Genomic DNA, 22,562 nt, shown 5'->3' on the forward strand with positions numbered 1-22,562 from the left:
TCTTCACACATTTTTTCATTTGTGGATCCAAATATAATGTCATCGACATATATTTGAACAATCAATAAATCTTTTTCAAGTGTTTTCTTGAAAAGAGTAGTATCAATCTGTCCTCTAATGAATCCATTTTCTTTAAGAAAAGAACTTAACTTCTCATACCAAGCTCTAGGAGCTTGCTTTAAACCGTAAAGAGCTTTAGAGAGTTTGAACACATGGTTTGGTCGTTTTTCATCCTCAAACCCAGGAGGTTGATGAACATACACTTCTTCATTTAAGAACCCATTCAAAAAGGCACTTTTCACATCCATTTGGAATAGTTTTATACCTTTATGAGTAGCATAAGCTAAGAGGATTCTTATTGCTTCAAGTCTTGCTACGGGTGCAAACGTTTCATCATAATCTATTCCTTCTTGTTGGTTGTACCCTTGTGCCACTAGTCTTGCTTTATTTCTAATGACTTCTCCATCCTCATTTAGTTTGTTTCTAAATATCCATTTAGTTCCAATAACAGATTTGTCCAGAGGATGGGGTACAAGATTCCATACCTTGTTTCTTTCAAATTGTGAGAGTTCTTCCATCATAGCTTCAACCCATGATTTGTCACCAATAGCTTGATCAATTGTCTTGGGTTCAACTTGTGATATCATGGCCATGTTGGAAGTATTTTCCCTTAGAGAGTTTCTGGTTCTCACACCATCTTCAGTATTCCCAATGACTAGATCTAGAGGATGATGCGTGACTGTTTTCCATCCTCTTGGAAGTTGTTGAGAGGTTGGATCAGACTCATCCTCTGCGTGAGGACCGGGTACTTGTGAGGATGTATTTTCATCTTCTTCATCCTTATCCTTTTTCTCTAAACACAAGTCATCAAACTCATCAAAAATAACATGCATGGATTCCTCCACAGTTTGAGTCCTAAGATTATATATTCTATAACCTTTTGACGTTGTGGAGTATCCTAGAAAAATTCCTTTATCGGATTTTGGATCAAACTTTCCCAAATTTTCTTTATTATTTAGAATGTAGCAATAACACCCAAATATGTGAAAATAGGAAATATTTGGTTTTCTCCCTTTCCATAATTCATATGGAGTTTTGTTCAAAATTTTTCTAATGGATGTACGATTTGAAATATAACAAGCGGTATTAATGGCTTCGGCCCAAAAATATTTTTCAATGTTGGCTTCATTTAAAATAGTTCTAGCCATTTCTTGTAAAGTTCTATTTTTCCTTTCAACAACCCCATTTTGTTGGGGAGTTCTTGGACAAGAAAAGTTGTGAGAAATACCATTTTCTTCACAAAGATTTTTAAAAGATTCATTTTCAAATTCACCTCCATGGTCACTTCTCACCGAGACAATTTTTGAACCTTTTTCATTTTGAATCTTTTTGCAAAAATGGTGGAATGCCTCAAAGGCTTCATCTTTGTGTTTTAAAAATAGAACCCAAGTAAAACGGGAAAAATCATCAACAAGTACAAAGCCATATCTTTTTCCACTAAGACTTGGAGTTTTGATAGGACCAAAGAGATCAATGTGAATGAGTTCAAGAGGATGATTTGTTGAAACAAAGTTTTTAGAGTGAAAACTACTTTTAACTTGTTTTCCTTTCACACAAGCTTCACAAACTTTGTCTTTTTCAAAATTAATTTTTGGAAGACCTTTTACTAATTCTAAATTTGCTAATTTAGAAATAGTGTTTAAGCTTGTGTGACCGGCTCGTTTGTGCCAAATCCATTTATCTTTTTCAATGGAAACAAAACAAGATTCAGTAGGTAAATCATCAAGATAAAGTTCATATAAATTCTTTTTTCTAAAACCGGAAAAGAAAACTCTACCCGAGGATGAGTGTTTAACCTCACATAGAGTTGGCTTAAAAATAACTTCAAAACCACTAATGCTTAGCAAGTTATGTTTCAAGCCATCCACATATTGAACATTTTCAATTTTTGCAGAATTATTCTTACCAATAATACCTGTTCCTTTTATTTGAGCTTTATCATTATTACCAAATGTGACTGATCCTCCATCCTTTATCTCCAAAGACATGAAGCAGTGCTTATCTCCCGTCATATGCCTTGAGCAACCACTGTCCAAGTACCAAGGCTTTCTTTTGTTGATTAGAGGATGAACCTGTTTTAGAGTTTAAAAGAGACTTAGGTACCCATATAGCTTTGGGTCCTTGTTGGTTAGTTTTTCCTCTTTTGAGGATATTCCTTTTATGATGGCAAATAGAATCATGGTGCCCATGTTTACCACAGAATGAGCATGCTGCCTTTTCATTGTTAGCTTTCTTCTTAGCATGACAGATTTTGGAAGTATGCCCAAGTTTTTTGCAAAAGGTGCATTTAGGCCTATCCTCTCGTTTTTTAGGCAAGAAAAAGTTTTCATATAATTTTTGTTTTTGAGAGCTTTTAAAACCAATTCCAGCCTTGTCAAATATTCCAGATTGGGACCCCATTATCTTTTGAAATGTTTCTGTAGATTTGACAAAGTTGGAAATATCATTTTTTAGTTCCATAACCTCAGTTTACAAAATTTCCTTTTCTGTATCCTCGTCAGGAGGATGCGATTCAAGAATTTTTTGTTTCTCAGAATTTTGAAAGTGAGATTGCTGCAACTCTTGAATGATTTTAACATATTCATCATTCTTTTTCTGTAGCTCTTCATTTTGTTTCTTTATCTCAACAAGTTGGGTTTTTTGAAACATGCATTTTTGAGATAAAGTGTATGAGTCATTTAAAAGGCTATCAAATTCAACTTCTAATTTTTCACAATTTGGACATAGATCAGAAATACTTACCTTGTCATTTTCTGATTTTGCCATGAGACATAGGTTGGCCTCTTCTTCCTTTTCTTGCTCCGAGGATGACTCATCACTATCATCCCAAGTGATCATCATGGATTTGTTTTTGTATGGGAATTTTCTACAGTTCCTTTTGTTGAGAGGACACTCAGTTTTATAGTGTCCCATCTTGTTGCATCCATAACAAGTTATTTGACTTTTGTCAATTTTTTCTTTTTGAGGAGGTCCTCTATTCTGTCCTCTTCTGTTTAACATCCTCTGGATTTTTCTGGAAATCAGAACGAGGTCATCCTCATCCTCAGACAGAGGATACTCTGCGTTTTCCTTTGTTGTGACATCTTCATTCTTCTTGGAAGTTGAGCTTTCTGTTTGGCTGGTTTTTAGAGCAATCATTCTTCCCTTTTTGTTTGGTTTATCAGCCAATAACAATGGTTCATGAGCTCTTAGAGTTCCAACCAAATCTTCTAATTTCATGTTGGTCAAACCTCTTGCTTCTGTAATGGCAGTTACCATTGGCCTCCATTCTTTTGGTAAACCTCTTAGGATCTTTCTTATCCTTTCTTAAACGGAGTATACTTTTCCAAGAGATCTCAAGTTATTCAATATGATGGTTAACCTTGAGAACATTTCATCAATAGTTTCATCCTCCTTCATTTCGAATAGTTCGAAATCCCTTACTCCCATATCTATCCTTGCTTCTTTTACATGACTTGATCCTTCATGATGAATTCTTAGAGTATCCCATAGCTCTTTAGCGTTTTTGCATTCTTCAACTCTGTCATACTCTTCCCTGCACAAAGCACACGTTAGAAATAAATGAGCTTTAGAGTTTAGGAGTACCTTTGCATTTTCATCAGCCGTCCATTGTGCTTGAGGTTTCTCATCGGAGGTTGCATCTGCGTTGTTGGTCCTGATGACATGATCTCCATTTTCCACCACAGACCACATGTTGTTGTCTTGTGATATGAGAAATAGCCTCATCTTACCTTTCCAATGATAGTAATCTGTACCATCAAAGTAGGGAGGTCGGCTGGATGATCCTCCTTCAGGGATGTACTTAGCTTTTGACATATTTCTTTTTGGATCTTTTTCTCTTACACTGTTAGGTGTATTTTTTAGAGAACCTTGCTCTGATGCCAATTGTTGTAGCTAAATATCACTAGAAGGGGGGGTTGAATAGGGATTTTGCTGTTAAAAACAATTTTTAAGTGTTTTAAAAACTACCCTCTTGCTGAGGATGACTAGCTCGATGATGGGATTTTTAAATCGTTAGATCTAAGCTGAGCAAAAAAGATAGGAGCAGAATATGAGGGACAGACACACAATTTTATACTGGTTCACCCAAAGATGGCTACGTCCAGTCCTCACACCCTTGTGAGATTTCACTAACTTTCAAACAGATCAATCCTCAACCCGAGGATGATTACAACTGTGTATTATCAAGCTTCACCAAGCTTACAATCAATTTCCAAATATTTCCAAGCTTCACTCACTAGGAAATTACAAAGTAGAATGAGAGTGATTGATACTTAATACTTTCTCAAAAGATATACAAAGATATAGTGTAGGATCAAAGAAAGTAATAAGGGAGGATGTGATTTGCTTCTTGAAAGCTTTAAGATGCTTGATCTTTTTATGCAAGTGTGTTGTGTGTCTTCCAATGGAGAGCTTGTATGCATTTTATAGAGATCCAAGCCCTTGATGACCGTTGGAGCTCATTTTCAAAGGATCCAAGGTTTTCATCAAAATTACAGAACTGCCACTCAGCTTGTTAGGCTTAGGCAGAACCCATCCTCTTGCATCATAGCTTTGATCTTGACATGTCCTTGCTTTTTCTCTTTAATCAAAGTGCAAGGCTGTTTCTGAGCTGCATTTTTCGAAGTCTTTAAGGTCTAGGTTGGCTTCATCTTTTGAGGTGATGTGGACAAGAGAGAAAAAGCCACTTTATGACATAGGACTGTCATACTCAGTCCGATGATCAGATCTGGCAGCAACATGTGATCTTCCATTTTTGGCTTGTTTCAAGTTGCCTTTTGTTAACTTGACTTCTTTATGAATTAAAACGTGCAAGCCCATTAAATGTTCATATTTTGACCTTTGCACATGCTTGATAGGTTGCTTTCACTTTTGCTAGCCTATCCTTTACATACTAGATCTAGCCATATTCACCTTTTTCTTTTGACCTTTTGACTCTTACTTTTGAATGCTTTGTTTATTCATGTTTGACATTGTTATACATTTGAATAAACACAATTATTCTAGTGAGAAATCAGATTGTCCAGATCTGGAGTTTTTCAACTTGCAGCAATTTCCATCCTCGCGCTTGCAGCAATTTCCATCCTCACGAGGGTTTTCCATCCTCAGGCCAAAATCACTTTTTCCTTCTTTTTGCCTTAATGATTAATAACCTATTATCTTATATGAATACACTCAAGAGCACATGTTAGTCATTAACCACAACCATAATCTCTTAAGTAATTTTGTTATCATTAAAATCATTTGAGAGATTTTGTCTCAACAATCCACTGATTGGTTTTCTGATTTATGGTAATTAATTTTCCTTGACCGAATTTCGAATTTAGTTTTTAGAGTATTTTCTCATAATTTATTTTGACATTTACCTATAAATTGTCGAGTTAGATCAATTAAAGGATAAAGAGTCAAAGAACAAATATTGTTTTCTCGTGGAATCATATTCGTGTGTGAAAACGTCGAAATAAGGTAAGGGATGAGAGAGCGTTTGAGTTCATGAGTATAATATATTGTGAGATGAACGGGAAAATTGTATTCCCCAACGATTCATCCGAGACTCGCTACGTACGGCAGTAGCCCTTTGAGAGATAAATTGATTAATGTGAAATATGAGAAATGTGAGATTAAAATGTGAAATAAAAATGTTTATAAGGTGTTGATTGATTTAATTTTTGATACTTGTGTGGTAGTTGATATTTGTCATTATTGTGATGTTGGATGTTGAATGAAATTATGTGCATATGTTTTATTAGACGAATTTATGAGATGTGATAATAAAAGATAGATGTATGATATGTTATATGCTTATTTGATGATTTTTGATTGATGATAGTGATGTTATAAAATTGTGATGAGTTTATATGATGATCATGATTATGTATGATTAATGATACTATAAAATTGTGATGAGAATATTGAAGTATCCCATACTTTATGAGATAATGATGATTCCTAAAGACAATTCTCTTAATGGAGTAGTCTAAGCTAACGGGGGGAGAAAATAAATATTGAGAATTTGTGAAGTGGAGATTATTTTTCCATCATATAGGTATGGTCTGACAAGCCTAGTGATTCTGGGGAAGTACAACTGAATGAGCCTGACCGTGGCAGTTAGTTGTTGAGCCTTAAGGTAAGATTGTTAGACCTTGGAGGTATTCGGGTGGGGAATTCCTAGGTGACTTGGAGGTCGCACTCCAAATGTCGGGAGCTACCATGCAACACACGTTTACCTCGACTGCCACGTATGTGTCTCGGGTTGAGTTAAGGGGATCTATGAGGACATGGCCAATTTGAATTGTCTATTCACCGAGATGATGACATAGTATCAAGCCTCCTAACCAAGTACTTCAGAGTTAGAATGGTACCACATTGTGAAGTACAGTCTAAGCTCATGCATAGCATTGCATTTCCTTGTGATTGTTTTGTTGTGATTGATGCGTTTCAAAAGTAATAATAATTATCTTTAGTTGATTTGATACATATTAAAATTAGATGATTATTTTACTTGAGTGACTTTGATGTTATAATATGGTACTATTTACTTAAATATTTTGATATATTGTAATGTGATTATGATACGATATATTATGATTGTTTGTGTGTTCTTCATACTTATATTATACTATCAACATGATTTTGAAATTCACCTCCTTCGTTGTTTGTGTTTGACTGACTTGGCCTTGCATTTGCAAAATCGCAGTTGTTACAGGTTAATGAGTCTTAAAGTTCAAGTTTGAAAGAAACCCCTCTCTGATAAGTGATAGCGGGAATGAGAGTCATAAATTGTATTTTATTTATTTAATTAGAAAAAACTTTTTGTACGAAAACCTTACTGTTTTATAAGAGGAAAAAGTTTAAAGTATTCCTTTTGATTTTTGAGAATTTTGATATCCTAAGTTTGTTATAAAAGTTTTATTTTCTTGAAAACAAATATTCTTTATCCGCTGCGAATTAAATTAAAATTCTTGTATAAATTAATATATATTATTGTGGGGTTTAGAGTGTCACACTTCTTTAAAGAAAAAATACCACAAATTGAAAAAAAGAAATACATTAAATTTAAATTTTGTTATTATTATTTTTATTTATTAGACCAAAAAAGAAAATTATTATAATATAACAAGTCGTTTGTTTTGGTACATCTATTTAACCACATCTTTTCTCCAATTTAATGTATTTTATTTTATTTTGATAATAGAATTTTGATTTTTTAATTATTTTTAATTTATTTAAAAAATCAAAATACTATTAATAAATAAAATATATTAAATTGAAGAAGAAAAAAAATACATCAAATGGTTGACTAAATGTGCCAAAAACAAATAAGGTGCCCCTAATATTTTTTTCCATAAAATAACAACGTATTTTCTTAACAACTCTCTGCTATTTTTATTTTTATTGCGAATATTTTATAAAATAACAACTTATTTTCTTAACAACTCCCTTCTATTTTTATTCTAATCTAATAAACAAAAAAAAAATTAAATAATAATAATAAAATATTGTTAATGTAATTAAAAAAAATAATAAAAATATTTAAAAAATATATAAAATTTTAATAATATAATTTACTTTACTTTAATATTATTATTAGTATTATTATTAATATAATTTTATTTTATTTTATTAATTAATTTATTAATAATATTTTGTTTTTTAAAATATTATAATTATTTTTGTTTTACTAAATAAACAATTTTGTAATTATAAAAATGAGAGAAAAAAAAATTTGTAAGCCTAATACATGGTGGCATCTTGGGGAAATTTTAATGAGGAATGAAATTTTAAATTTCAAATTTCCGATAGTTATAACCGTGAAATCTTCAGTAAAAAAAATTTAACAACACTTGTTTTTTCGAAAAACACAACTTGTAGAGTACAAGGACACTTTTAAATTTTATAGTTTTATTAAGAATATTTTGAATATTTTAAACATAATTTTTTTAAATAAGTAAGTATAAGATTAATTAAAAGGTACAAAAGACGACATTCTCACCGTCAACTTCCACACATAAATTTTATTTTATTTTATCAAATTACAAGTTTTCCCCCTTATCTTTGCTCCCTTGTCACTGACCAATCTGGAACACCACCCCCTTCTAAGCACATCTTAGACTGGGTTTTTTTTCAATACCTTTTATATAGAAAAAATTGCTAAATTATTTTCTTTTTAAAATTATATATTAAAATATTTATTTTTCTTTTTTACTTATTTATATATCACATTGTAAATGGTGATTTCTTTAAGAAAGTTCGAATTTGTAAAATCAACTTTCTTAAAGAAAATTCTCAAAAAATTTCAAGTTTTTTGAATAATTTTTTCGTTAATATGAAAAAGAAATTAAAATAAGAAGTATTTTGAAAATTTCAAATAAGAATTATTGAAAAGAAAACTTCACAGACCCCTATCCAATTAGGGATATTTTAAACAAAAAATTAAAATTAAAAAAAGAAAGAAAACGAACATGAAGAAAGTTGCAACAACGGATGCGAGAAAAATAATATCCATGGCATTCTTTAATTCTGTCTAAAGGAGAAGCCTCGCTAGTGATTATTTGGAGATGTTTGTAAACAGTGATTTCTTCCGTTAGGGAAGTTGCAAACGGTGTATGTGAGGGTGCTTCGTGTCATGAGGAAAAATTATAAGGGAGGTTAATGGTGAATCGAAAACTAGAGGGGAGGTGTGTGACATTTAATCAAATCAGAGAAGATAAACGTAATTTTCTCAAAATTCAACCAATAGAAACAACGCATAGAAAAGTCTAAAAGTATATTTAAGATTTTTTAAATATAAAAAAAAGTCGTTTTGATTATTAAATATTTTGTGTTGGAGTAGAAAAAATCAAAATCCCTTTGTTCATAAAATAGAACCCTTGCGCGAGTAGAGAGTAGTGCAGTGTTCGTGTGAATCAGCATGGGTTTGACGAATTTCGTGCTGACGGTAGCCGGTGTAAGCGCCGTTGTTCTTCTTCTAAGGAGTGACGTGAAGCAATCTGCGTCCATATTCAAGCGCAACGTCAAACAAATTCGCCACTGGCTAGAAGAAGAAACCGCCACTTCTTCAAAGTAAGACCTCTCTTTTCTCTTCTTGTTTGTATAAAACTTTTAGGTTTAGAGAATTTCGATTTTCTTTGTTTAAGTATTGAGCTCTGGACTTTGTTTTCTTTTTCTCTTTAAAATTATTTTTAAGGGAAAATTAAAGAAATGAAATTTTAACTCATGATTAGAAAAGTTACGCGTTTGTGATTTGATACATAAGAAGTCATGAGTTAGATACTACGGAAAATTATCGGGATCCAAATCAACAATTGTAAGTATATTATACTATTCTATCCATTTCATATCTTTGGTAGTTTTCCACTAATCACATACACCGGACACATTACCGGCACCATTGAGTTGAGATTTTTATGAAGGGGATATGTAAAATTGTATTTTTCTCCCCAAATAGCATTTACAGTGGCGCTGTAGTATAGCAAAATTTGAACAATTCACTATTATTTCACAATAAGCTGATTAGTACAAAATGTTGACAAATAGCAGCAACGGCAGTGTAGCACTCTTGTGTAATGAAAGGATAAACTTAACTTATTATTGTCTTTCCTCCAAATCCCCTTACTTTTGGAGGGGAGCTAAAAGTGGCTTAGGAGGGATTTTGATTCCTTCCCCTCCGCTCCATTCCCTTCTAACCAAATAGACCTCAATTGAATGTTATACATGTGTCCGTGTTATGTGAGAAATCCAAGATATAATTAACATTTGTTTTCCAACTATACCCTTAGAGTAGTGTTGTCAAATAGTGGCATAGTGCTTTAGTTTAGCCGAATTATAACAAACCTTTATTATTTTGCAAAAGACGATTTAGTAAAAAATGTGTCCAATAGTGGCTATAGCAGTACTGTAGCATAGAGGAATTTGAACAAACAGTTATTTTACGTGATTCACAATTTATAACACTGCCTTACAGTATTTATGCTCATTGCATTGGAAAACGAGAATTTGTAAAATAGTTAATGATATTTTGGTAAAGTATACGTCAATTAAATTAAATTAAATTAAATTAAATGTTTTTTATGGTGTACAAAAACCTTAAATTAAAAAAGATATGGAATGGGTGGAGTATTTATTTCCTTGTGGATGTTCATTTTGAAATTTGAATGTGATAATGTGTTATCTGAATAACATATACCTAGTTTAGATGCGCAATCTGAAATTGTATATCTGAAATGTCTGTAATTGAATTCTTAGCCCATTTTTTACCACACACTTGCATGTTTAACAAACTTGTTTTATTGCCATAAACTCTGTCTTTGTGTGATTAGAGCTTAAAACTATTGTATTAAGAACTAGAACATTTGTGTTGCTGGAACAATTTTCACAGTTGATGTTGAGCTGAAGAGATTTTCCTTTTTCCGTCTTTGTTTTGCTTGAGAGGTTGATGAGAACAATGCAAGTGAAATATAAGTATTGTACTTTTGACTAGAGGGATGCATTTAAATTTAATCATTCGCCCTAAATTTAGTTTATTTACTGTTTCTACTGAGCAGCAACATAATTTGAGTAAATCGAGTAGTGAAAGTTAATGCAATGATAGTTCTTTTAACTTTCATTATTTTTGTGGAATGGCCTTCTCTTTTATTTATTCTAATGTACTAATTGTATGTTTGGATTTGCATTTCGTTGAGAAATGTTGCTTCCCAGTGTAATTCTGACTGTGATATCATGAAGCTCCAATTTGTTGCTTCTATGTGGCTGTGCAGTATCACTATGATATCTTAAAATTTTAAACACAAACTAAGGGGATAAAAAGAAAGTGCTTTGTGTCTCTTACAGTCTATGTGGTCTATCCCGGCAAGATCCCTGTTCAGTGGAGGGGCTGGCTGCGACGCCACTGACCGGAAAAAAGCGTTCAACGATAGCAGTGCTCTTGGCCGAGAATCCCGCTATCATCGCGACCTGTACCCCAGCCCTGACCTGCTATCAGACCGACTCTAGTGCATTTCCAAAAACACAAGTTTTTATTTTTATTTTTTATTCTCATTAAGGGTGTCTAGGTCATTTTGCACCCATTTAATCCCTAATTTTTTATTATTGTAACCCCACGAAGGGGTTGTTTCAGCATCGTGAAAAAGAAACCTTTTTCGTGCTTCCTCTATTCAGTTCTTACTTTGCTCAGCATCATTATGTTTTTGCTTTGTTGTTTTCGTTCTTTTTGTGACTCTGATTTGTCTGCTCTATTTCTTTTGCTATATTCTCTATTTTGTTGATTACGATTACTATTAGAACTTGATTTTGATATTGAATTTTGGTTATTAAGTATGATTACCCCTTTAATTTTGTGTACTTTGCTTTTATTTTTTTTTATTTTTTATTTTATAGTATTTTTTATACTGTTTGTATTTTATGTTTAATTTATATATTGTTTTTTGGCCTTTGCAATAGCAGTCATCCCGCTATTTGTAATCATGCTATCCCATTTTTGGGGTTTGGCACTCTATGTTATCTGAGATTGGTAACATAGCTTACAGTGTTAGTTAGCTGCTAAGTACTTCACTCAGAGTTGTTGAATTGGTTGTTGGATTGCTAGTAGGATTAGACTAAGAAAATAGTTTTTTATTTGCTATGTGATTTTCTATTTCATTGAGTTAAACCTAGGGGAAAAGATCATTAGCTATGACTCTTTTCAGTTGATAATTTAATGACTTTGGGTTGCTTGTTGTCTTCTGTGAGATTATTTGTGCAATGCTCCATTTTGAATGTCTTACATTTTCATTTGAAGTTATTTATATGTTCATATACTCCCTTCCATTCTTCCTTTACTTCATACTCCAATTCTGTTTTTTGTGTTAAACAAGAGCCATATCAAGGAGAACCGTGTAAGGGGTTTATGACACATCTTATTATTGTATTTACAAAAGTTTCATGCTTTGTGATTACTTTTGTGGCAATTATTTATGATCAACTTGTTATACCAACAAAAGCTGTTTCAGTTCAGCAAACAAAATAGTTTTTGGTTTAATACACTAATATGGACTAAATAATTTCGATACTTAATAATTCGGTGATTGAACTCAAGTGATTAACGGGCTTCAATGAAGGTGAAATTGATTTTGAGTACTCGAGTTCGAGACCTGACTTGAACAATAATTGGCCAAACTTTACTTATCTTTGGGCCGAACTCGGATGGACAAAGTCCTTTTCGCAGAAACCGGAGGGTTAACACATAAAAATTGCAATATTTAATGGGAATTAATAATAGAAGGGGTGCATGAGGATTAGGCTGAATGTCTTTTAGCTGATTTAATACCAACCTGTTGAAACTATGGTGTAGTCACAGAGATTGAATATCTGAAGTAGTTACACCATTTTTTATTATACAGCCTATGTGTTGATGTTTTATAGAGGATAGGATGAGGTAAAATATCAAAAGAAAATGGCTTGAACACAGAAGAGCTACTTTTCCATTGTTTAACAAGTGAATAAATGTAACGGAAAATAGAACTTTTTTTCTTCCTTTTTTGAAGATAATACATTAGTTTTTAATATGTTTTTATATTGTGTTTTTCAGGGCAATGGAGTCTACAAAGGAACTGGAATCGAAGGTTCCTCCAAAAGACATTTCTAAGGAGGACAAGCACTAATGTTTATGCAGCTGATGGACATGGACGGATCTAGGTAGGGGCACTTTCAGTGTAAAAGAATTTATATGGATGACTAACAAGTGATCAAGTAAATGATGACATTATATAGATAAGAGTGTGAAAGTGGTTAGTTTAGTAGTCTAAGTAATCGACTATCATACTTTTTAGTCTGAGAAATCAATTTTGAAAATTAAAAGCTAAGAATATACTTTTTACGTGAAAATTAAAAGCTAATCAATTTTGTATTAGTTTTTTTTATCTCAATTCAAGATCAGGTTTTAATTTGAGAATAGTTTTTCTTTATTTTTTTCATAGTTCATGCTTTTGTTTTTTTTTTACTTTTCTCGTCTCTCCCACTCTTATTTAACATTTTTTTAAGCAATTGAGTGTAAAATGTTTAAAGTCAGCCTCCTGAGTGAATGGTTTCTGGATCTGTACCTGCAATGGGGGAGGTTTAGTGTAAATAGTAATTTTCCTGTTTCTTTGTGCTCACCTCTTACTGTCTTTGATGATACATTATATTTTAGTATATTTTTAATAATAATTGAAATTATGGATTTTTCAATCTCTTAGTTTTTTTTTTGTCAAGTTCCTTACCATTAAGGTAACGTGTTTATTGTGATTCATGTGAGCAAATAATATATATTGTTTTTAAATTAGTTAAGATTAAGATGTTAAATTGAATTAATAATTTCAAAGTCATAGTATATTTAATTGATTAAGTTTGAGTCATTGGATTATCAAAATTATAACTACAAAGTTATAATTTGTCTAATTAGTTAAGATTAATCGGTTAGATTATCGAAATTATAATTTTCAATTATATTTAGTCTAATTAGTACAAATGGATCACTCGAAGCACTAAAATTATAATTTTTAATCCATATTTAGTTTAATTTATTGAGATTAAAATGCTGGATCGTCAAAATTAGATTTCTCAGTCAAAATTAGATTTCTCAGTCATAATTAGTCTAATTAAATTAAATTAAAATTTTTCAGTCATAATTAGTTATATTTAGAATTTCTCATCAAGATTGAACAATTTGATCATTGAAATTAAAATTTTAAAGTCATAGTTAGTCTAATTATTACAAATTGAACCATAGGATAATTGAAATTAAAATTTCTAAGTTGATGGTTAGATTAATTAGTTAAGAGAATTATTTAGTTGTCGAAATTTAAATTTCTAATTCAGTTATTCTAATTAATTAAGATTGAAATATTGGATGTTCAAAATTAGAATTTTAGTGATAATTGTCTAATTATGTTAAACTAAATCGTTGGATCATTGAATTTAAAATTTATAAATCATATTTAAGTTAATTAGTTAAGATTGAATTGTAAAAATTATATTTTATAAGTCATAGCTACTCTAATTAATTAAGATTGAACTGTTTGATTATTGAAATTAAAATTTTTAAGTTATTTAATAGTTAAGATTGAATTGTTTTGAAATTACAATTTCTAAGTCATAGTTAGTCTAATTGTATATATAAATTTATCTTTCCTTTGATTAAAAATTTTAATTTTTTTAAAGAATCATATAAAATTTTGTAATTTATATTATTTTTATTAAAAAAAAGCATACACGTGGACACATCAATATTTTTAAAATAATATATGCAATTGAAAAATATTAATCAAGTACGTCTCTTCTTTTAATTTGTTATCAAATACATCTCTAATATTTTAAATTTAATTTCAAATTCATTGTGATATTACCAATTTAATATCATTCTTTTTTTTTTTACAGACCATCTTAATATTATTCTAATCCGTACAAATACTAACAGAATGAAAAACTCATTTAAAATTTGTCAATTTTAAGCATATTTTTAATAATGAATAATATGATTACTAGATTAATGCAGTCGTAAAACTAAATTGATTGGAATTTGAATGTAATATGTAATATATATATATATATATATATATAATATCTTTGTTTTTCTTTCGGTTGTCACTCTTACAATGAATGGATAACCCAACTAACATTAATGTTTCAAATAAACAAAGACCACTCATCTCCATCATATTATAATTCCGACATATTAATGTAAGACAAATGACAATGGGAATGGTTAAATCTTATTTGTCTCCCTATTGTGCGTACACAATGAGTATAAATTAATCGACCTACACAGTCACAGATAATCAAAACATACCTTTTTTTAATAATCTATTTAAATTTAAATAAGTCTTACTATCTGTGTGTTAAAAAATTGTTATAAGAAGTGTGGCTAAATATGAATATGAAAAAATATGGTGAGGTGATTTTTGGGTCACCTTTGAGACCACAAAACTTTAAGAATTATTTTCAAATCTAAACAACCATTGTTATTCAAAATGGATCCTCTACACGAGAAAAAAAATCTCTTACTAACATAGTGTGGCATAAAAAGTGATGATTTTAGTTGAAATTGAAATAATAAAAAAATAGCAAACTTAAAGTTATATATAAATATATATGAATATAGTTTTTTATTATAATTTGCACCAGTTAAAAATACTTTAAATTTGTATTTGATTATTTTTTTTTCTCTTATATTCTTATAGAGTGTTGTAAGATGTAATTTAAATATTTATTTTGGAGAATATAAATGTAGAGAGGTCATGTGAAGCATGAGATAAATTTGTGTTATAATAGTTTTTTGAGTTTTAATTGTTATTTAAATTTATTTATTTGTTTATTTTCCCAATAAATAGTAGATATTTGAGTCTTTTAATTAGTAGGAGATCCATAAATTTCATTTGATGAGGCAATAAAATAGTACGTATATTTTGACTAAAGAGAAATACTTTTAACTCTTACAAAATATATAACTATAACGATTAAATAAACTAAAAATATAAATAAGTTTTTAAAAATTACGATTGTCTTATACAATATTTTATATTCTCAAAATGTTCAATGATATATGATTAACAAATTAGTTTGTTGAAAAAATAGAAGACAAAATTCAGATTTATTAATTTCAAAAAAAAAATTACCTTAATATTGTGACTTGTGAGAGAATAGACTTTATTGTTGACAAAATCTAATTGATGTTAATGGAAAAAAAGTCTAATGTTTAAATGTGGAAGATGAAGTAATAGTAAGAGGAAGAAAAAAAAATGATTGATGATGATGTTATAAGAGAAGATGAGTTCATATAAACAAAAATAGAGTCGAATAAAAATTAAAATATAGTGTGATTAAAGAATTGTAAAATATTTAAAAATAAAAAATATAATTTTAACTTGTGTGTGTAGGTCTAATTGAACCTAAAACTGAATATTTTGTTGGTCTTAAAATAGTATTAATATTATTATCAAAATAATTTTTGATTTTCTTAAAAGATTAAGAGTCCCCATTATGATAAAGTAGATCCATCACTGCATTTAATCTTTTAGCAACAGTTCAATTTTAATTGACACAGATAAAAAAAAATTATGTTTAAAAGATGTAAATTTTTTAAATAAATCTCACTAAATTCCACATATTAATCTCTAAAATTATGATTAGAGATACATTGGTTTACCTAAAAAATAGTTTAAAGCTGGATGATGTATGACGTCAGCGAGTTAGAGTTAGACTATATTATTACCCTACTGAGGATGATGTGTTGTAGCTAGGGATGGGAATAGGCTAGGCCGTCCGACAGGGGCCTATGGTCTGGCCTACTTATGGCCTGGCCTGGTCTGGCCTATTTAATAAAAAGACCAGGCTCAGGCTATTTTTAAAGCCTATTTATTTAAATAGGTCAGGCTCAGGCTTATAAAGAAGCCTATTAGGCCTGACAGGCCGGCCTATATATATTTAATTATTTATTAATGTTATTTTTTATTATTATATTAATAATATTATTTCCTATTTTAAATTTTATCAATTAGACAATCACTCAGTAGTCATTCCATATTCGATAGCCATTCTATATTTGGTAGTCGTTCCATATTCGGTAGCCATTCAATTAGTCAATAACTCAGTAGTCCTTCCATATTTGTTTGAGAGGTAATAATTGGTACATTTGTTTCAAAAAAAAAAAAATCTATTATTTGAAACCAAGAATTATGTTTTAGGGTTTAAAGGATGTTTGTTTCAGATTTTTTGAAAATTATTTTGTTAGAAAATTATTTTTTGTTTAATATATATAGATATGTACATTGATATTGGTATGTGGAGAGCATTTAAATATTTTAATATGAATAAGGCTTTTAAATAGGCTTCCAGGCCAGGCCAGACTTTTAAAAAGGCCAGGCCAGACCGAAAAAAAAGCATATGATAGGCCGTAGGCCAGACTTAGGCCTAAAAAATTAATCGTAGGCCAGGCTCAGGCCTTGCAAAGTCTGGCCTGGCTTGGCCTATTCCCACCCCTAGTTGTAGCACTCACCAACTTCAACTCACATCAATAGAATAATGCTATCGCAATAGCCACTGATCCGGTCTCTTTCGTAAAGTGGATACGATTTTAATTACTATTACTTTTCCGTTCTTTATTATTAAACTCTCCAACAAATCTAATCTATTTTAAAAAATTAATTAATTGCAGTTATAAATTTATAAAAAAGATATTGTATTTTTTATAATTATTAATATCATAAAAGAGAAAAATATACTACTTTTTTTAATGGTAAATTATTTGGAGATATTTTTGTAAAAACTCATTATATTAAATTTTGTAAATAATTTTATATTAAAAGACAAGAAAAAGTAGTAAATTTTTTATAATTAAAGGTGTAGATAATTAAATTTTTTAAATATTTGATAATAAATTTGACATTTGATGGATGTATATAGAAAATTATTGACAAAATCAAATCCGTAAATGAATTTTATATTTGGAAAGATTAATTTATAGCTCAAACTAAAAATATCTTAGACAACCAAAAAGAAAAAGAGAATACTAATTGTCACTTGCACCCACCCAAAAGTCTCCTACTCCTTCTAGTGTCTTCTACAGCTGTGAAAGTAAAAAGTGTAATACTTACTGATAAATCATGCAGATTGTCGTCATTAATTTTTCATAGATGCCAGCATGAAAAGCTATGTTTGGATTTGATCACTAAAATATACCTTTGATTTTAATTACATCAGAGTATAGATTTTATTTTTGTAAAAATGAATAAACTTTGGTTTTGGTTTATATATAAATAGTTTTTACCGAAACTATTTGTTAATATTAAAGTTGTCATCTCAAACAACCTTAAAAATACATCAGTATCTAAAACTACGTGGGTTTTTTTAAATGAAGTTTAACATAAATTAAAAAAAAGGACCATGATATAGACGGTTTAATACTTAAAAATGAAGTTTTATTAGATAATACTCCGATAATAAAAAATAAAATTAATGATGTTATTGGAAACTCTAATCTGATAATAAAAAACTTAAAAGTCTAATTCAAAAAATGAATCGAATTTATAAGATCATTTGCATAACTTTATCTTAAATATATTTATTTATACTGATTGTGCAATTTCTTAGACTCCATTTGTATTGTCTCCCACAAAAAAGATCTTTTGGTTGTGCTCTAATAAAGTGAAATCTTACTAAGTCAAACAATAAACATTAAAGCAACTTCAACACATTTCTATCAACACTCAATTTTCTTAATGGCTAAATGACAAGATTAATCACATCTATAGCAATCAAATCTTATCCTATTAGGTAGAAGGGATTGTTTAACATAATTCTTTATTATTATCATTATTATTTATTAATCCACAACTAAAATCTCAACAAAACCAAAAACTTTTAATTAATGAAAACAACTTTTGAACTGTTCAAATTGATTTTCATCACAACTGATACAATATAATATCCTTACCGAAAAATTCAACAAGTCTAAAATTTCATTAGTGCAATACACATAATGTTTTGAAGACCAACAAATTCCATAAATTTCCAAACAACTCAGCTACACCTTACTCCCAAAAAAATGGAAGTGTGAGTGAGTTTTCATTTTCCACCAAACCATTTTGCCCCATTTGCAGCATCCCATTGCAATGAAGGTTTGTTGTGTTTGCATCAAGAACGAAAACCGAACCATTTGTCTTATCTTTCGCCTTTCCCGAGTATGAGTACTCGTTCACGGCATCGAAGTTCATCCCTCCAGATGAAGATTGTGTTGGACTGTTGATGCTTGACTGCATCAAACTTAACTCTGAACTTTGTGTTTGAAGTGTTGACAGAAGATAGAGAGCACAACCTGAGTCGAAAGATCCGGGTTTGCTATCAGAAGAGAGCTTCCTACTACCGCCTTTTCCGCATGCTGATGTGGCAACAGGCGCACTGCGAATTGGATGATAGATAGGAGTTTCAGGCACTGATTCGTTACCGTTGCCTGGTTTAGGGACGATTTCTTGACGAAAAGGATGTCCCTTATCTTTTCGACTTTTGTCAATTCTGTACAAAAGTCGGTGATGATCGTAACCAGATTCAGCTTCGGTTATGGCAGTGGCAGGCCAAATGTTTCTCATTATAGGATTCACATATGTTTGAGGGCTACCAAAGTGTAGGATTCTAGGACCTAAAGTTGTAAAAAGGCAAGAAAGTGTTAGATTCCATATTAAGGCTTTGTTTGAATAAACAACTTAATTGAGCCCTTAGAGCATAAGTGTTTATCATATAAGTGTTTATGTATAAGTTGCTTTTATATAAACTATAATTTGTTTTCATGCGCTATTATGTAGAGTTTATGGAAATAAATTGAAAACAACTTATGAATATATCATAACTTGTTTCCATAAGCTCTTGTAAATAATCTAAAGAGTGCTTATTCCAGTGGATAAACTCAAACATGTCAATCGAAATAGACTCTAATTGTACTCATGGAAGACAGTAAATAACGACGAGAAAAAAATGGGATTCTGTAGTAATCATTAGCAAGACTGAACCCGCCTGCAATTGAACTCCACGGGGAAATATTACCAAATTTTCATATTCTTCCATTATGTTTCTTGCAAAACTCAAGACTGATAGTCACTTCCTTTGCCATGAAATTCGATTAGGGAGACTTTTGGAAGAGCTTGTATACTTATCTTATGACATGAGCACTTGCAAAAGCATTTAGAAAAGCATATGAAGATAGATTATGATATATTTATAAGTTGTTTTTAGCTTATTTTGGTAAGCTCTTCCAAGAAATTTATTGTAGGAAGCTATTTTCAGTTTTAAGCAGAGTTTGTCCTACTTCCTTGTTCAATAGTAGAATCAACTTAAACATAAACTCTTATACAATAAGCACTTACAGAATAAGCGCTTGATTAAGTAGTATATCCAAATGTCCCCAAATAACTATGGCTAATTCTTAAGCTTAACTAAGAATTCGGTTCATCATAAATAAAAATTTAAAATAACTTTTAAGAGATGCTCTAAATTTTAATGTCTAAGCTCCACGGTTTGTTAGGTATCTATCTACAATTTCTTACTTGTTTCTTTCTAATATGAGAGAAGATTATTGTTTCAAATTAATTCATTAATCATTAGTAACTTCTTCCTAGTTCCCTCTTTGATCTAACTTTTCACAATCATAAAATTGAGATCAAGTTAAAGCATCAATAGAAAAAAAACTTAAAAAGTCATCAATCTTAGAAAAATGAAATGCCACACACACAAACCTTTGTAATTGTACATGAATTTCTCAGCAGCCATGAAAAGAGAAGGCGGCTGAGGTTTCCTCCGACGCCTATTATGTCCATCAAGTCTTTTCCGGCAACTCCTCTTAACCTCATCAAACTCTCCAAGTGAATGAAACCTACATCAAATTAGCGCAACCCCATGTTACAAAACAACCTCAAAATATACATATTTTTTATGGACTTAAACGGCTCCTAGGCAAAAGAGGCTATGGTAATCAAGAATTTGACTAGAAGTAAATAAAGTTAGGACAAGGAACATTCTAGCTAGGGTTTGAATTTGGATATTCTCCATCAATTTGACCTTAATTGAAGCTCATTAATCCATGTTACCTCAAAACACATCTAAAACAACAAAATTCAACAAACTAAAAACCGAAAACAAGCAACTTCAATTTGCATACCTGCTGCATTGTTGACAAAATCTCTGCTGCTTGCCTCCAACCAACACAACAGGAGCCTTAGAGTGCTTTTCACACACCCTATGCCTCTTATGATACTCTCTACAATCACTAAGATCTGCTTTGCATCCATCGACCGAGCAAATCATATTCTGCAATCCGTTTTGCAACCGCAATCTTTTCGATGATCCAGAAGGCGATGACACGGCTTTCGAGTCTTCTTTTGATGTATCTTGAACTGATTTTTCCCTTGAATCAGAAGCTTCAGCACCAAGCCTCAAATCAACTAAAGTTCCTTCAGTTTTCCTCTCTTCTAAATCACTATTACCTATCTCTAACCCAGATGGATCCCAAACAAATTCTTTCCAATCCCAATCCATTAAAACTAATAATTACTTTCACACTTTGTTCCTTAAAATCCTTTAAACCCTTTTCAATATGCCAATCCTACAACAAAATATATTCACTGACACAAGAATCAGAACTTTAATCACTTTATATTATTAACACAAAAAAAGATCAAAACTTTGACTTGTGAGAATCAAAATTAAGATAAAGGGGTCAACCAAACATGAAAGAAAAGAAAAAATGTGAATTGGGTTCTTCAAGGAAACCAAAAGAATAAATACCCAGTTCTCAAAATTTTAAATTAAATCCATTACAAGCATTAGATGTAAAAAATTGTAAAGCAAAAAAAATCAAAATTAAAAAAAAAAATTAAAAAAGAAAAAGAAGAAACAGAAGAATATTGGAAGATATCCTTTTAAAATTAAAGATAACAAACACTAAGGTCCCTTAATATGTCAATTCAAGACTTTATTGTTTTCTGGTAATAGAAAATTAACATAAGGTTTTTTTGATTTAAAGAAAGAAACTCCACCTAACAAACATAGTAATCTAATCACATCACCTTAAATTTTTTTCATAAAAAAAGATATATCTTCTAACTATTTAAAAAAAACATAAATTTTGTAAATTCTTACAGTTGTTGATGAGAATCCAAGACAATGGGCTGAGAAGAAGCAAGACCCATGTTTGATGTTTTCTCTATGAGGGAGTAGATAAAGAGAAAATACTATTTTGTTAGAAAAAAAAATAGGTGTGTTGGAATGAAAACGTTGGTCACCAAATCTCATTCATTCGTTGAGCTATTGTAATAGATTTAGAGTCAAAAACCAAATCACCAGGAATATTTTATTATTATTAAATATGATGGTGTTTTTTTATTTTAACTCGCAAATTTTAATTTTATTTTGTTTTTTCAAGTATTATTTTGTTTGTTTTTTATTTTGATATTTTATAAGTGCTAAACAAAAAAAATAATTATAAAAACAAAAATTAAATAAAAAACAAGACATAAATAAAAATAAAAATTATATTTACATAAACTAATCATATATTTAATTATTATTATTATATGGAAAAGAGTGAGATCTATTAGTATCATGTGAAATAATGGTATTTACAACATCTTACGATAGCGGTAAATGGTCGGTCAAAAAAAGTAGCTGTAAATAACATAAATCCTTTTCCTTTGTGTTTAAATTTTCTACAACTGCTATATGATGTAGTTGCTTAAAATTATTAAATTTAGAGATAAGTTTTTCTTTTATATTTTTTCGAACGAGTCTTTATAAATGTTTTTGTATTTTGTTTGTTTGTTAAATCTTGTGGTAAAGTATTGATCACATGTATAATAAATAAATAATAATAATATGCAAGTAGAATAAATAGTGGTAGTGGCCAATTGGACGTGGGAGACAATGGAGAAAGTGACTGACGCTTTGGACTATATATCTGCATCTTTCCAGACTATAAAAGCATATTCAGAAATACTTAACTGGGT

The 22,562-nt window shown here is 30.3% G+C and overlaps 2 protein-coding genes across 3 annotated transcripts; one reads left to right on the top strand and one right to left on the bottom strand.

Moving 5' to 3' along the window:
* The first annotated feature begins 8,484 nt into the window (after positions 1-8,484).
* On the top strand, positions 8,485-13,263 carry LOC101498376 (uncharacterized). The gene is made up of 2 exons (XM_004514726.4): positions 8,485-9,123; positions 12,626-13,263. The coding sequence occupies exons 1-2, from the start codon at positions 8,972-8,974 to the stop codon at positions 12,696-12,698; spliced, it is 225 nt and encodes a 74-aa protein (XP_004514783.1). The 5' UTR covers positions 8,485-8,971; the 3' UTR covers positions 12,699-13,263.
* Positions 13,264-18,413: 5,150 nt separating this feature from the next.
* On the bottom strand, positions 18,414-21,844 carry LOC101498717 (teosinte glume architecture 1-like). 2 transcript variants are annotated; one of them, XM_027330661.2, is made up of 4 exons: positions 21,700-21,844; positions 20,720-21,182; positions 20,298-20,434; positions 18,414-19,207 (listed from the first exon to the last, which is right to left on the bottom strand). In XM_027330661.2, exons 2-4 carry the CDS (start codon positions 21,094-21,096, stop codon positions 18,603-18,605), a joined length of 1,119 nt encoding a protein of 372 aa, XP_027186462.1. In that variant the 5' UTR covers positions 21,097-21,182; positions 21,700-21,844; the 3' UTR covers positions 18,414-18,602. The 2 variants fall into 2 exon arrangements, with proteins under 2 accessions (XP_027186462.1, XP_027186463.1); XM_027330662.2 differs by having other exon boundaries at positions 20,720-21,163; positions 21,700-21,843.
* Positions 21,845-22,562: the final 718 nt, after the last annotated feature.

This window comes from Cicer arietinum, chromosome 3 (assembly GCF_000331145.2).
Source record: "Cicer arietinum cultivar CDC Frontier isolate Library 1 chromosome 3, Cicar.CDCFrontier_v2.0, whole genome shotgun sequence".
NCBI classification, from domain to species: domain Eukaryota; kingdom Viridiplantae; phylum Streptophyta; class Magnoliopsida; order Fabales; family Fabaceae; genus Cicer; species Cicer arietinum.